The sequence below is a fragment of the Mustela nigripes genome, chromosome 13, assembly GCF_022355385.1.
Source record: "Mustela nigripes isolate SB6536 chromosome 13, MUSNIG.SB6536, whole genome shotgun sequence".
In the NCBI taxonomy this organism is placed as follows: Eukaryota; Metazoa; Chordata; class Mammalia; order Carnivora; family Mustelidae; genus Mustela; species Mustela nigripes.
In genome coordinates this window covers 5,067,662-5,081,941 of record NC_081569.1, presented here as the reverse complement: position 1 = coordinate 5,081,941, position 14,280 = coordinate 5,067,662, and the positions used below count along the sequence as shown (strand labels likewise).

General features: G+C 42.5%; 1 protein-coding gene across 2 annotated transcripts in view; it reads right to left on the bottom strand.

The window, feature by feature from the left end:
• BLM (BLM RecQ like helicase) overlaps positions 1-14,280 on the bottom strand; it is a 91,049-nt gene that overhangs the window by 42,694 nt on the left and 34,075 nt on the right. For both annotated transcript variants that reach the window (XM_059371532.1, XM_059371531.1), the window contains exons 6-12: positions 11,457-11,589; positions 10,226-10,929; positions 7,931-8,122; positions 6,453-6,571; positions 5,455-5,568; positions 1,970-2,068; positions 1,623-1,771 (exon numbers count right to left, since the gene is read on the bottom strand). In XM_059371532.1, the coding sequence (XP_059227515.1) occupies positions 1,623-1,771; positions 1,970-2,068; positions 5,455-5,568; positions 6,453-6,571; positions 7,931-8,122; positions 10,226-10,929; positions 11,457-11,589 (1,510 nt within the window). The remainder of the gene's footprint in view (positions 1-1,622; positions 1,772-1,969; positions 2,069-5,454; positions 5,569-6,452; positions 6,572-7,930; positions 8,123-10,225; positions 10,930-11,456; positions 11,590-14,280) is intronic.

The window sequence follows — 14,280 nt, the reverse complement described above, 5'->3', positions numbered from 1 at the left end:
GTACAATCTATTGCTTTTCCAGGCTGATCTCCTCACATGACTAGGAAAAGATTTTAAAGGTGTCTGTCTCTGAATGCATAAGAGCAATGTTTACTCAAACAAAAACGACAAGTTCTGTACTTAGAAAAATTATTCCAAAGGTGAACTGAATTTATATAATTTCTTTTAACTATGTGCATTGGTAATTAATGACTGGCCTAAAAGAAGGAGCAGACTGCATCTGGCATAAATTTAATGGAAAAAAGCTAAAAACATTGCCTATTAAAAAAAAAGAAAGGCTCCCACAGATCAGTGCGGTACTTACAGAAGTGAATTTCTAGCATGTAGGTTATTCCCTAGAACCTAAAGCATAATATGATACTTAAATATAATGTTATAAAGTATATTAATTATGGAAGCAAAATCCCCCCCACCCCCAAATTCTACACAAACACCCTTCTGCAAGTGGGATTAAAGTAGAATATTCCAAATCAAATTTTGGGATTTCACAGAGAAAATTCTGAGGACTCAAAAATTCATGTGCTCAAGAATGCCAGTTTAATCTGCAAAGGTCCCTGGAGCTGTCTTAATCTCATACTCCCCCATATCCTTCATGTGGCACTTTCGGTTCTTCCCGTAACCTGCAGAACGAGGCTGCTGTTTTTACCGAAAATATTTAGAGAGCCAGCTTACTGTCTGTATTTCCAAATGAACCAACACATCAGTCATTTCTTCAGGCATTCCTCAAACTCAAAGCACCCCTGATAAATCAGAAGGGAGAAGTATTTTCACTGGCACACAGCAGCTGTTGAGTAAGTATCTGCTAAGCGAGTGCACCTCAGAGAATGCACCTGCCTCTACCAACTCATGGAAAGAACAATCCAGTACAACCCAGATATGCGGGGCTACTCCTTTATAGCAGTTTCTGTTACGAGTAATTATGATTTGGTGGCAAGAAGAAACACTTTGCTGTTGAGATGAAAACAAAGTATAAAAGCTGTTACACATCGTTTCTGGATGGGTTTCAGCATCTTGGATTAAGTGGGGCTTCAGGGGAAAACGAAAGAGCAGGGTCATCCGTTCACTTCCTGATGTACGCTCTAGGATATACAGGAGCCGGAATCACCTAAACAAAAGCTAATTTGTTGGGACGCCTGGGTGGCTCAGTTGGTTGGACGACTGCCTTCGGCTCAGGTCATGATCCTGGAGTCCCGGGATCGAGTCCCGCGTCGGACTCCCAGCTCCATGGGGAGTCCGCTTCTCTCTCTGACCTTCTCCTCATTCATGCTCTCTCTCACTGTCTCTCTCTCAAGTAAATAAATAAAATCTTTAAAAAAAAAAAAAAAAAAAAAAAGCTAATTTGCTCCTGGGACCTCCTAGAGTTATCAGGTACAGAGCATACTTTATCCCTACTTCCAAAATAGCTATGGGGATAGAGCTTTAATTTTAGTAAGGAAAAAGCTAGTAGGGCTTGGTTCCCATATTTCACTGCACACTGGAGTCACTCGGGGACTTTTTAGAAACATAATGGCTCCCAGCCCCCCAAATTCTGATCTAAATGACAGAGTGCAATCTGTGCCTCGGGGTTTTCAAAGCTCAGTCTGTGATTCTCCTGTTTTAATTCAGGACTTTTAGCAACTTACACCTGAGGCTGGAGAATCTTCAGCTGAGTGAGGATGTCCTTCTGTACCCTGGGGTTAGCTGTGGCGGTAAGGGCCATCACTGGAACAGAAGGGAACTTCTGGCGAAGCATATTCATTCTTTTGTAATCTTGGCGGAAATCATGTCCCCACTAGTTGGAAAAAAAATACTGCTTTTCAGACTATCTGGATCTTCCTTACATAAAGAGAAAACACTGCTCACTGTACTGAAAACCACTGTATTCTTCAGCGAGCTAGAAGAATAAGTTACCGATTTCCCTCTATTCTGAAAATACATATCCTATTGATAGTACATATTGAGATTTCAAGTCACATAAACCAGTATTTACCTGACTGACACAATGTGCTTCATCAATGACAAAACGTGCTAAGAGCTTCCTCTCATACAGATTCTCCAGCGTGGAAATCAGTCTATTACTTGCACAGACCTAGAGCAGGAATGTATTCATGAGAAATCTGAAAACATTTAAACACCACATCACCTTAAGGGCTCTGTTGTCTTTAAGTTTCACTACAACGTAAGCTGTATTAAAACCTCCATATAAAAGAAGTCCTTACTTCAATGTATGAAGAAAATTGGCAGAAGTAATAGAAAATTCTGAATAAGACCTTCTAGAATATTCACCCCCATTTAGCAAGCAATTATGTATTAGGTCAGTAGTCCTAAAAGCATTTTTTCTGCCTCAATATACCTGAGGTTCACCATACATTTATGCTGGTAACAAGGTTACAGATGTATGTTGTGGGAGGGCATGCTATTTGGGGGGTGGCGACACACACACTTGTATGTATGTATGTACCTCATGGTTCCGTCTATGCAGGGCCTAGAAGCAATGATGTCCCAGTGGCAATGATAAAACCTGGCATCCATATCTAGACAAGGACATGTCAAAAGGACACAGAAGCAGTGAGTTGGAACTCTTCTACTAGCCAAATCTAGGACAATTAGAACATCCAAGTAAACAATGAGAACTGATAATAGCCCCCTGACAAATTAAGAACCCATGACTTTTGGGACACCTGGGTGGCTCAGCTGGTTAAGTGGCTGCCTTTGGCTCAGGTCATGATCCCAATGTCCTGGGATCAAGTCCCACATCGGGCTCCTTGCTCAGCGGGGAGCCTGCTTTTCCCTCTGCCTCTGCCTACCACTCTGTCTGCCTGTGCTCATGCTCTCTCTCTCTCTCTCTAACAAATAAATAAAGAAAATCTTAAAAAAAAAAAAAAAAATTTGGCCTGCCTCTCCATCTGCTTGTGATATCTCTCTGTCAAATAAATAAATTAAAAAAAATCTTAAAAATAAATAAATTAAAAAAAAAAGAACCCATGACTTTAAGTTGATATAAATACATAAGTAGATAAAAGGGAAAGCTCTTCATCATAAGAGAACGCCAGTTAAGTCAGAAAAATCATCATTTGGCATCCATTATAGTAAACACTGACAGGGAGTCATCAACGGATGATAAAAACTCTCTTGGGTAAGTCTGATGAGTAACAAGATACTTATCCAGTCTCAGAGTATCCCACAGCAGGATATCTGCCAATTGCAAAAGCCAAAATGTACATTTATTTTTGTAATTATTATAGTAATTGCAACAACGACAAAAAAAGGAATTTTGTAGTGGAGAAACTGGACAGACATCACCTCAACCAAGTGATCAAAGTTAACTAACATGACCGGTAACAGAAGGAACAGACATCCGGTGCCTCCCACTCAGATGCGAGAACATGTTGCCACCTCTGTGATACTCCTGCCAAGACGAGTAACATCAACCTCATCATGAGAAAACAAAGATACATTTGAATTGAGGGACAGTCCTCAAAACAAGTAGCCTTTACTCTTCACAACTTGTCAAAATCATGAGACAGAAAAACCTTAAAGAGACATGACAACTGAATGCAATGCATAATCCAGGATCTTCTTTTGCTATAAAGGTCATTACTGGGACAACTAGTGAGACTGGAATGAGGTTTACCGATTAAGCCACTGTACTGTATCAGTAAAAATTTTCTCATTTTAACGATTGTTCTGAGGTTATGCAAGAGAATTTGTTTTATTTATTTATTTATTTTTAAAGACTTTATTTATTTGACACAGAGAGAGAGAACACAAGAAGGGGGAATGGTAGGCAGAGTGAGAGGCAGGCTCCTCGCTAAGCAGAGAGCCTGATGCGGTGTCCATCCCAGGACCTTGGGATCCTGACCTGAGCCAAAGGCAGATGCTTAACTGACTAAGCCAGCCAGCACCCTGGAATTTGTTTTTAGGAAATGCACAGTGAAGTATTTAGGGTTGAAAGGGAGAGCATGTTTGCAACCTACTCTCAACTATTTTAGGAAAAAAGTAAAGAGAGAGAACAATAAAGCGACAGTAAAGTGTTACCATTAGGGTTTCAGGGTAAAAGTAATACAGGAATCCTTGTACTATATAATGTGTATCAGAAATTATGTCAATGATTCAGTCGGTTGGGTGGCTCAGTTGGCTAAGAGTCTGCCTTTGGCTCAGGTCATGATCCTAGGGTCCTAGGATTGAGTCCCACTAAGCAGGCTCCCTGCTCAATGGGGAGTCTGCTTCTCCCTCTCCCCCTGCTTGTGCTCTCTCTCAAACAGATAAAATCTTTATTAAAAAAGATTATGTTAACAATCTAAAAATATTATGTATTCTAGTGGGCTTTAATGAGATAATAGTAAAATATATTGGTCTCTGCTTCCAGTTCCTGGCACAGAGCTCTTGAAACCTTTGTAATTTGCTAAGTGATAAGAACAGAAGCCTCCCTGGTTCTAATATTTGTCTCTGACCCCATCCTTGATGCAGGGCTCCTAAAGCCCTTCTAAATTCTTTTTTTTTTTTTTTTTTAATATTTTGTTTATTTATTTGACGGAGAGAGAGGAGGAAGCAGGCTCCCTGCTGAGCAGAGAGCCCAATTCAGGGCTCGATCCCAGGACCCCGAGATCATGACCTGAGCCGAAGGCAGAGGCTTAACCCATTGAGCCACCCAGGCGCCCCGCCCTTCGAAATTCTTAAGTGTTAAGAACAGCAGGAGCATCTTTTGTTCTGGGGCAGTGACTCTGGGTGAGGGCTGCTCACCAGGAGACCGAGCCATGATCAGAAGCCTGGAATTCTCAGGAGCACCCCATCCTGCAGAGAGAGGAGAGGGGCTGGAAATGATCTTGCCGACATGAGGCAGCCATAAAACCCCCAGAGTTGGGGGTTTGGCGGGCTTCCAGGTTGGTGAACATGTCCACATGTGGAGGGTCAGGCATCCCAGTGCCACAGGGACAGAAGCTCCTGCGCTTGGGACCCACCTAGTCCCTGTCCTGTGTCTCCCTCCACTGGCTGTTCATCTGCATCCTTTATCACATCCCATAATAAAATGGTAAATGTGAAGTGTTCCCTTGAGTTCTGAGGGCCGCTCTAGTACACCAATTGAACCTGAGGAGGGGAGCCATGGGAACCTCTGATTTATTAGCCAAATCGGACAGAAGTTATGGGTAACCTGGGGACTTTCAACTTGCTGCTGGCATCTAAAGAAGGGTGGGAACCATCTCGAGGGCCCGAGCTCTTAACCCACGGGATCGGATGCTATCTCCATGCAGACACTGTCAGTATGGAGTGGCACTGCCGGGGTTACAGAGAGCTGCTCAGAACGAGGAAAAAGTCCACACATTTGGTCACCAGGATTCAAACACTCTATGTGATGGTAAAGGAGAAAACAAGAGGGGGGAAGACTGGGTTCTTCCCTCCTCAGGAGGCAGACTTGGGCTGTTTTTCTAACACAGCTTTAATACCATATTTTAAAATAACAGTATCAATACACACCTTCTCTGGAGTGACATACAGAAGTTTTATAATTGGGTCTTTCTTGGATAACTGCAGGTAAATACTTGTGGCTTCTGAGTCAGTCTTATCACCCGTCAGATAGGTAGCTGGGATCTAAGCACAAAAGTAGCAAACATAAACACAGACGTGTCCTCAGTCTCTATGTTTTAGAAGTCATATATCAAAAATGGGTCAAAGGGAAGACAATCTCAGCGCAGTGGAAGTAAACAGATAGCATCTATTTAAAAAAAAACAAAAAAACTTCTCTTAGCCATAACTCAAAATATCCCATTATTTATTTCCTTCTCTTTTTTCCTTCCTCTTTTCTTTACTGCTTTTGCTTTTCATATCTGTAAGTAAGATAAATATGAATTCAGTACCCAAGAGCGTCGCATCCTGAGGTATGGCTCGTTTTAGTTTGGGCAAAGGTATCTCCAGCGTTTTAAAGCTCAGGGATGATGAGAGTAGCATCAGGCCTGATGGGCCACAGGGGATGGGCACTGCACAAACACATTCTTTGGAAGAAAAATCAAACCAGCGGTCTTGTTGAGGGGTGGGGGCTCATACTCTTGAAAATATGCAGGATTTGGTAGAATACATTCATATACGTTCTTAACCTCGGCCAAGAGGAAAAAGGACGCCAGTGTGGGGGTGCTCCTGTGTACGCATTTTAAGATGTGAAGAGAGGGGGAACTGTGGGGATCTCGCAGTAGTAAGAAAGGAAATCCTTTCACATTAGTAAAAGAAATTCAAATCAGGAAAATATAGGTTAAAAGTTCTTGCTAAATTACATTTTTCTAGAATAAAATCAGACTGAACTACAGAAGGTTATCTGTATTGGAATTTTCAAAGACTCGTACAACTTAATGAAACTGCTGTGCTTTATGTTTGCAATTCACAAACTGCTTTATGAAAAAGGTTACTCAGAGTACTGAAATACAATTATCTTTACGTCTTTATTAGTATTTTTTATTGTAATTGGTAGTATTTTAACTTACATCCAAGGAAGTCAGCTTTTGGACTTGATCTACTATAAGTGATCTCAAGGGAGAAATGACAATTGTGACGCCAGGAGAGACACAGGCAGGGAGCTGGTAACACAGACTTTTACCACCTCCTGAAAGGACAAAAAAAACCCCAAAACCTGTCAGGTTCAATCTTGAGAGCATGAAGGCAAAAGTTACGAACTAAATCATACAGTAATATTTAAAAGCAATTAACTAATAGGACACCAAGTGACATTCAGCACCGTGCCAACAGTTTGCCTTATCTGAATGAGCCAAAATATTTAGACAATTTAAATGTGTGAAAATTACCTTTTAGGCCATCTTGTGTAGGCTTACATGAATGCAAAAGCAGGAATCAGGGCAGGGAACTTAGAGGCAATAGAATTGCTTTAAAAATCTACTTGGGAAATCCAAACACCATAAAAGGGGTATTCTAGCACAGTGTTAGGATGAAAATAATTACCTGGTATAACATTTAATTTTTAAAGACTTAAAATGTGACAAAATATACATCACGTAGTACCATAGTGACCACGGTTTAACACTTCTTAGATGATCAGAAAACACTTGTAGGATGCACTTTTTTAAACTAGCATGAACCTGTCAACGCTAAATACCCATGCTTTGACTCCCAGTACTCTTATCAATAAGGGAATGTTCCCAATATTCCTTTGAGATTAAAGAAGGATAGAACTACACTGGGGTATACTAACAGAACATGAAGAGAAAGACACCCTGAGACGCACCCCCGTCTCTCCATGTAACTCAAATTCAAAATGGTAAGATAAACAATACACGTTAAATGCTACCTAAAATGATTCGTCTCTAATTTTCAACTTCTCCCATCCACTAATAGTAGAAGCTTGTGCCTGGCAGTTTCCAAGACTTCGTTTTTGGTTTTGAACTATACATCACATTCTACCTCTTTACCTATGGCTAAACGCTTTTCGTCGGATGGTCACGACATTCTGTGAAGTAGGTGCTTTACTGTCATCCTCACTGGACACAGGAGGCAGCTGGCATGTGGGCTGAAGGGCCTTGTTCAAGGTCATGCTGCGAGTAAGTGGCAGGGCTGCATGATGAGGCCAGGCCATAGCTCCAGAGCTAAAGATCTTAACCACCCTTCAACACTCCACTGGACCAAAAAAGTGCCAGAGGCGAGCAAGGCCTCGGACAGTAATTCTTTGTTTAAGTGCCAGACTAATTTAGACTTAAAGAAAGAGAAAGAGTGAGAGAGATTCTAGATTGACTGAACACAACAAGCTCTGAGTTGAAAATCTTAAAGGGCCATTAGCGCTATCACGTTGACAGAAGACGTGAGGTTGTACACTTTCTCACTACGGCACGGGAGTTCTAGAGGTCCCTTCATGATGGAATTACTGTGTGGGTGTGCATTTTATTTCTATTAAAGGACTTTCATTTAACATCTGCCAATGGACTCCTGCCAATTGACATCTAAAAATACGTACCAGTGGGCATTAAGATAAAACAGTCTTCACCCAGCAGCGCAGCATTGATCGCCTCTAGCTGATTAGTTCTAAAATTATGCAAGCCAAATTTTTTATGAAAAATCTTCATCATTTCTTTTGTATGAGGAAAACTAAGACTTCGGAAACGCTCGTGTTTCAGATTTCTGGATGCTAAATTTTGTGCCGACTTGTCTGAGAAAACAATCGATGTTAAGAAAAATCAGCGCGTTATTGTTACCAAGTCAGTTTTAGCCCTTACCCCTTGTCACACAAAATCAAAGGCATACATATCCCTGCAGCACATCTTTCTTTAACCACTTATCACGGTTTCATCCCTGCCAAATGTCAAAGCGCCAGAAACTTCCTGAGGCCAAATTCCAGTCTCTTCCTTGATCGTTCTGCAGCACCCACCACTATTTCATTTATTCCCTTCTTCCTCCTCTCCTGACGTTCAAGACAATCATGGGGTTTCTACTCAAATTCTCTCTCTGAGCTCCACTTCCTCCACCTGCCCCTTACACTTGGGAGTCTTTGCAGATGCTTGGGACTTTTAGCCATTCTTGCTTTGGAATTCTCTTAGTCCTCTGATTTTAGTCCCCACCGATACCTGCCCATGTTCTGGTCCTGGGCGCGTCTCCAGATGTCTGGAAGACATTTCCACCTGAATGACTTATCAACACTTTAAGCTCCACAAGTCTTAAAATAGCCCTCCTCAGCTTTTCTCCCAATCTGCTCTGTCTCCTGACTCCCCTGCTCTGCTAATGGTGTCATAGATTTCTCAGTCACCGGGTCTGAAACCTTGGCGGCATCTCAGCTTCCTCTGGCTCTCCTTCCGCCGTGTCTCTCACATCCACCCCCCCTGCTCTGCTTCCTGCTCTGCAGCCCTGATCTTCCAGCCCCGGTTCGGCACACAGAACAAGAGGTGCTCACGCCAGCTCTGACAGTCTCTCTAATCCCACCACTTGACTGTCTTAAAGATAATTGCGAACATCAAGGATGACACACTCTAACATGATACAAAAATAAATCCATTAATGGTTATTCTAAAGGTCAACAGCATAACTGTTAAGAACAACCTCCATGGTATTAAGTCATCAATGGCAAAAATAGGGAAGGCTGTACTTTATAAAACCTTACACACAGAAACTTGTTTCAGTTAAAAAACACTTGGCAGTAACTTTACAGAGTTGATGTAACATTTTAAAATTAATCTTGGCTTCTCTCTGCAGCCTTTCCAGTGGTTAATTGCACTTCTTGACAAACTTCTACTAAACTGTGAGTTTCAGGAGGACAGGGACTACTCGTTACTCATCTATGACCAGAACCCGGCATAGAACAGGGCCCGAAGTGCGCACACCATAAGTGTTTGTTGAATGAATTAAAAGGATTTTAGGCCGAAAGAAATAATTTGTCTTTTTTTTTTTTTTTAAGAGAGAGAGAGAGAGAGAGAACAGGGTGCCTGGGTGGCTCAGTGGGTTAAAGCTTCTGCCTTCGGCTCAGGTCATGATCCCCAGGGTCCTGGGATTGAGCCCCGCATCGGGCTCTCTGCTCAGCAGGGAGCCTGCTTCCTCCTTTCTCTCTGCCTGCCTCTCTGCCTACTTCTGATCTCTGTCTGTCAAATAAATAAATAAAATCTTAAAAAATACAAAAAAAAAAAAAAAACCCCAAAAAACGAGAGAGAGAGCATAAGCCAGAAGAGCCCAATATGGGGTTCAATCTCAGGAACACGGGATCATGACTTGCATTGAAGGCAGATGCTTAACCGCCTGAGGCAACCCAGTGTCGAAGAAATAATTTGTCTTAAGAAATTTCTGACTTCATGTCTTTCCTAGACTGTCCTGAATTTTAATATTTTAAGACAGAAAACAGATTCTCTACTTTATAAATTGATCAGTTCTCATTAATTCAGAGTTCTAAAAATACACACAATTACAGTTTTAATATATAAATTTAGCCTGGATTTTACTCATCCCCCAAATCATTAAAAACTTGGTCCTCATGAGCTTCATTGTTCTAGGGACTAAAAAACATTAATTTAAAGGCAAAGCACATTTGTAATGACTTTAGCGCTTTACTACAATAGGTCATAATTAGTCATTTTATAAAACAGCTGCTACGGAGACAAAGGAGCAAATGCTTTTGAAATTGTGATCTGTAACTTGTGTCATCAGCAGGAATTTGCATAGAAACAATGTACTTTTCAGGCAAGGATGATGTGCTATCGATTCTCTTACACAACTCCGATTCTGACAGTTATGCTTCCATACAAAATATAAGCATTTACTTTAAACTTACCAGTGTTCTTCTGAATTGACTCTGAGTTTTTATTTTGAGCAGCAGATGCCATTGGAAGACAGTTTGTCTTGGTTGAAGAACTTCTTTCTGGTACTGGCTTAACGGGCCAACCTTCCTTAATAGGTTGACAGGCAGCCGTGGAAGATTTGCTGGCCGCTAAACTATGCATAATATTTTCCCAGTCATCATCGTCATCATCATCAAAGCCATCTATGTCAAAACTGTCAATATCACAGGCAGCCTGGAATTCTCTTTCTAAGTCAATTACTGGAGCAGCGCGTTTATTCTGATCTTTCACAGCCGTGCTTGTGAGAACACGTCCCGGGAAGTAAGAGCTCTCGTTTCTTTTTTCTACCCTTGGTGTGTCAGCCCAGTTGCTACTTACAAAGGACTTCTGTAAATGGGGGTTGAATAACGGTCTTTCAGAGGGATTCTTCGTGGTGGCTGTGAATCCTGTCTTTCCTGGGGTAGCAGCCACTAAACACTCCGTAGCGGAACTGGGATTCGAGGGAAGGTGTGGAAAATTTAACTCCTTAACAGAATTCCCTGTAGGACAGGAGTCGCCCTTTGGAAAAGCGCAGGGAGCAGAAACAGAAGCCATATCCTCCACAGGGTTCCCATGTGAAGCAGGCCTGCATCTCCACCAGGAAGCAAGAATACTGGCATCACTTGTATTAAAGTCAGCTTCAGCTAGGAGCTTCCTTCTGAAGAGGAAACAGAATACCACATGAAATGTGAGGCCACACAAGTCTGTCTTTAGTGGCGAAACAGATCCTCTTTTCCTCAGTCTTGAAAATGTGAATACAAATGATAATGGGGCAGTTTGAAAAGGTAAATAAATTTATCTTTTTTAAGGTTAAAAAAAAAAAAAAAAAAAGGATTATTTATTTATTTATTTATTTGACAGACAGAGATCACAAGTAGGCAGAGAGGCAGGCAGAGAGAGAGAGAGAGAGAGAGAGAGGAGGAAGCAGGCTCCCTGCTGAGCAGAAAGCCCGATGTGGGGCTCGATCCCAGGATCCCGGGATCATGACCTGAGCCGAAGGCAGAGGCTTTAACCCACTGAGCCACCCAGGTGCCCCGAAAAGGTAAATAAATTTAAAATAGAACAATGACAATTAGCCTATTCAATTTCCTGGCCAGAATGCTTGGAAATTCTGCCCCGTATGTTCTGACTTAGGTTGGTTGAAATGTAATTAGATATATACCAGAAGAAGAAAAAGTGAGATACCTTATGTCCCGCTGCTGATGCAGTTCATTCCCACAATCCAGAGCTTTCAGTTCGTGGTCAGGAATAGTATCGACTAATTTACAGATCTGGTCCATCACATGAATAAGCTGCTGCTGCACACTTGTCTGTCTAGCTATAAAGTGTTATTTTGTTAATATTTTCCCTTGAGCAAGGATTTAAAATTATGACAGTCATGCACATATAGTAGTTTAACAACAAGATTATAAACTACCATATATTGCCCTATTATCTGTCTGTGAAATAATATGAAATTGTGTTATCTGTACTCTTTATCATGAGGGCCCAAAACTGTGTTATCATCATCTCATTTCATGTTAGTTTTCAATTATTTCTCTTAGGGTAACCAATGTCATTGTAAGACGCAAAGGTTTATCAGTTTACTCTTGTTTTTCACTAACTGCAGGGGTAAATATCACCACGCCCATACATGGGATGTACAGGGCCAGCCAGGCAAGAGCCCCACCCCACCTGCAATCCCGGGCTGCCCAGCACCCACACTTCCTTCAAAGGAACAACACAGCACTAAGACTTTCTCTTTCTCTTTTCTCTTTTTAAGCCCCCAAACTCAGTGGGCATCTGATATAAGGCAGCTCAAAGAGAATTAGGTCTGGGAGTTTTTTGATCAGAAAAAACGATTTCTCTTTTCAATAAGCTGGATAGGCTGCTGGTGGCTGCCCCTGCCACCACCCCGGGAAGCAAAGCTTGAAAATAAGCCCCACACAAGGGAAAGGGGAAAAACAGAAAAAGAAACGAGCAGGGGACTGAGATGGGAACAGGGGGTGGGGGAGAGGGGAGAAGACAGGTGTGAGAGAAAAAAATGCCTGAAGATGATGTTTGCACATCAGAATCCGGCCAGACCACTCCACATTTTTAAAATTTACATTACAGAACTAAGAAAAAGAATGTCAAAGGAGATAATACTTTAAATGAAGGAAGAAAAGAAAGGGTCATGGGTAGCAATGGGAAGCCAAGAAGATGCCTACTCCCCCCCGAGGGCCTAAGGGATGTGGAAGAAATAAATGGTTGAGGCGGGCTGCCGAGGAAACCGTTCCCAGGAGACGATCCAAGAGCTAACAGAAGAAAATGGTCAGGGAAGAGAATGAGGCTACCAGAAAATCGCTGGAAGAGGGCAGCCCAATGTAAGGTCCAAAGGGCAGGAGGGAGAGGGAGCATGGCCAGATGGGGGGGTCAGGGGGACAAGTGTCTATGTCAGAATGAGTTGGGAAACATGGACTTTTCCTGGTGACCGGCATGGATCAGGACGCAAGGTCAAAGATGGCGAAGTGGAATTGCTGAATCCCTGTTTTGCCTGTTTTCTCTACACAGAGAACGGGTATCAGATTGGAAAGAGGAGAACGAACAATGGTCTGAACCAAAATGAAAGCCAAGACAGGCTCAGAGAGAGATACAGGTATTGAAAAGGAGCTCAAGTCTTCTTGTCTAGACAGATTACACCTCAGAATACAAAGGAAACCTGCAAAGAAGATCCCGCTGATATGCGAGGCATCCAGTGAACAGGACAGTTGATGGAAGAGCAAAACAGGCAAACATTGTTCTAATTTTCAAAAAAAATGCTAAACAGACTGCCAAAAGCTACAGGCTCGTGCTTTGGATGTTAATTCAAGACAAAATTCTAGAACATGTTATCAAATGTCTGCTTTGTGAGCTCTAAGAAGGAGAGGAAACAATTATAGAGTTAGCAAGAGTTCATATAAATAAATCAGTAATCTTAATGTATTTCCTTCTTTGAAGGGATTAGGAGACTGGCAGATAACAATAGCTACCATTTATCGAAGGCCAACAGTACACTGGGCCCTTCACCGTGAATCCTGACACCCAACAAGGTAGATGTTACTCTTTTCATTTCGTAGAAGAAACTGAGGTTCAGAGAAGCTTCACTGATTTTCCACAGTCTCCCGGCCAGGAGCAGGAGGGGATAGGTTCATACCTTGAGACCGTATCACTCTGGAGTCTGTGTGTTGTCATTACCGCTCCTCCCCGTGGTTCCCCTCGCCACCTCAGACCCTGCACCCGTGCAAGAGAAGCACGGTCTCACGGCACGTGTTTGTGACAACACGATGTCGGCTGAGAGGGAAACCTTTGATGACATGCTGTCCTTGTTCCCACCACTGCCTCAGTGAGACTAGGCCGCACAGGCAGCAGAGCGTGCGGCCACAGGTGTAAACCCGGGAGCCTGCACATCACTGGGTGTCAAGCCTTGCTCTGTTGTCTAGTTCTGTGAGCCCATGTAGTCCTAGTTAACACTTCTGTGCCTCGGTTTTCTTATTTGTAAAATGGGGAGAAGAGACACTACCTTAAAGGGCCGCTGAGAGGATGAAGTTAGTAGCATAAAAGATCTAGAAGAGCACCTAGGACATCAGGTGTCTCAGGGATATCTCTAACAATAAACTTAGACACCAAAATAAAGAAAATGAAATTGCGGGGCGCCTGGATGGCTCAGTGGGTTAAGCCGCTGCCTTCGGCTCAGGTCATGATCTCAGGGTCCTGGGATCGAGTCCCGCATCAGGCTCTCTGCTCAGCAGGGAGCCTGCTTCCTCCTCTCTCTCTCTGCCTGCCTCTCTGCCTACTTGTGATCTCTCTCTGTCGAATAAATAAATAAAATCTTTAAAAAAAAAAAAAAAAAAAAAAAAAAAGAAAGAAAATGAAATTGCGAGGCTATAGGCTGTGCACACACCCAACATGCGTGCCTGTGCACACACCCCATGCATGCACACACACTACACACGTGTGACATGCCCACTATACACACACACACACGCGCACACAAATACCACTGCACATG